The following is a 1,543-nucleotide window of genomic DNA, read 5'->3' as shown; positions in this document are numbered from 1 at the left end:
TTTATTGACATAAAATTGTTCATGATCTCTTCTTTTTAATGTTTACAATATCTATAATGATTTTTCCGTTTTCATTCTATATTGGTAGTTTGTATCTTCTCATTTTTCTCTTAGTAACTTTAGCAATTTTATTAATCTTTTCAAAACTCAACTTTTTGTTTTGTTGATTTTGTTTGTTATACTTTACCTGTTATTAATTTTTTCTTTCTGTTATTTTCTTTGCTCTACTTATTTGGGTTTAATTCGTTATTTTTTACCCCCCTACCTTCTTGAGATAGAATTTTCTCTTACACTAATATGTATACCCACAACATTTTATGTCATGCTTTCACTGTCGTTCCATTCAAACTGTTTTCTAATTTCCATTGGGATTTTTTGACTCACTTTTCTTATCTGAAGCATGTTGTGCAATTTCTATGAATAATATGGGTTATTTTTCTAGATACCTTATTTTACTGGTTTCTAGTTTAATTCCACTTAATCAGAACATTTACTTCAGATGATTTCAGTCCACTGAAATTTATTGAGATTTGTTTTATGATCCAACATGTGGTCAAATTTGGTAAACGTGTGTGCATTTGCAAAGAATGTATGTTCTGCAATTACTGAATATAGTCTCTATATATCATTTAAATCAGACTGGTTAAATGATGTTTAAATTTTCTGTGTTCTTACTGATTTTTTTTGTCTCTTGTATTATTGCTGAGATAAGCATGTTAAAAAACTAATTATGGATATGTCTGCTTTCATTTCTGTCAATTTTTGTTTCATAAATTATATGTTGTTATATACAAATGTAGGAATGTTTATATCTTCCTATTTAATGGGCTCTTTTATCGTTATGAAACATCCCACTTTATCTCTTAATGTTTCTTGTCTTAAAGTCTACTTTGTTATTAATGTAGCCACACAAACATTCTTTTGGTTAATATTTACACAATGTGTTTGTTTTCAAGTTGCATTTTGATTTTGTTTCTAACTTGCCACCTTGGGCAACTTTTAGACTTCAGACTAGGTATAGCTAGTAAGCTGTTGCTAATAGAATGGGCAATATGACTATCACTTTTTTGACCTGTAATTTTTTGGGGGCACAGAACTTACCAATAATTAAATAAAATTTCTAACTTCATCAAAGTTTATTGAACTTGTTGAAAGTAGAATAACAGAGTGTCCTAAACTAAAATCCTCTACATCCTTCTCCCTTTTTGTTCCTTAGTGGTTGGCACATGTGTATCAGTCCCAAGGAATGATGGGTGCTGCAGAGATGTGTTATAGAAAGAGTCTACAAGTGGCATCCCAACAGGGCAGTTGGAGTGGGAAACTTTCAAGTCTGTTGAAACTAGCACTACTTGCATTAAAAGTCTGCATGGTAAGATCATGTTATAATTATGATTATGAAGAATTGATTCTTTTATCTTTCTTTACTCTGAAAGCTTTTCACATAGTGATATTCTACCGAGTTCCTGTTGTTTCAGTTGTCTTCTAGTGTGGTTTCTTGATAAACTTTGTATTTTGGAATCTTGATGGATATAAGAGTAACATA

The 1,543-nt window shown here is 30.4% G+C and overlaps 1 protein-coding gene across 1 annotated transcript in view; it reads left to right on the top strand.

The window, feature by feature from the left end:
* TTC37 (tetratricopeptide repeat domain 37) overlaps positions 1-1,543 on the top strand; it is a 73,977-nt gene that overhangs the window by 63,027 nt on the left and 9,407 nt on the right. The window contains 1 exon segment of the mRNA XM_012644774.1: positions 1,156-1,369. Coding sequence (XP_012500228.1) covers positions 1,156-1,369 — 214 coding nt within the window.

The sequence above is a fragment of the Propithecus coquereli genome, unplaced genomic scaffold (genome assembly GCF_000956105.1).
Source record: "Propithecus coquereli isolate 6110/MARCELLA unplaced genomic scaffold, Pcoq_1.0 Scaffold22, whole genome shotgun sequence".
NCBI classification, from domain to species: Eukaryota; Metazoa; Chordata; class Mammalia; order Primates; family Indriidae; genus Propithecus; species Propithecus coquereli.
The sequence above is the reverse complement of the archived record's forward strand: the minus strand, read 5'-3'. Positions and strand labels throughout refer to the sequence as shown.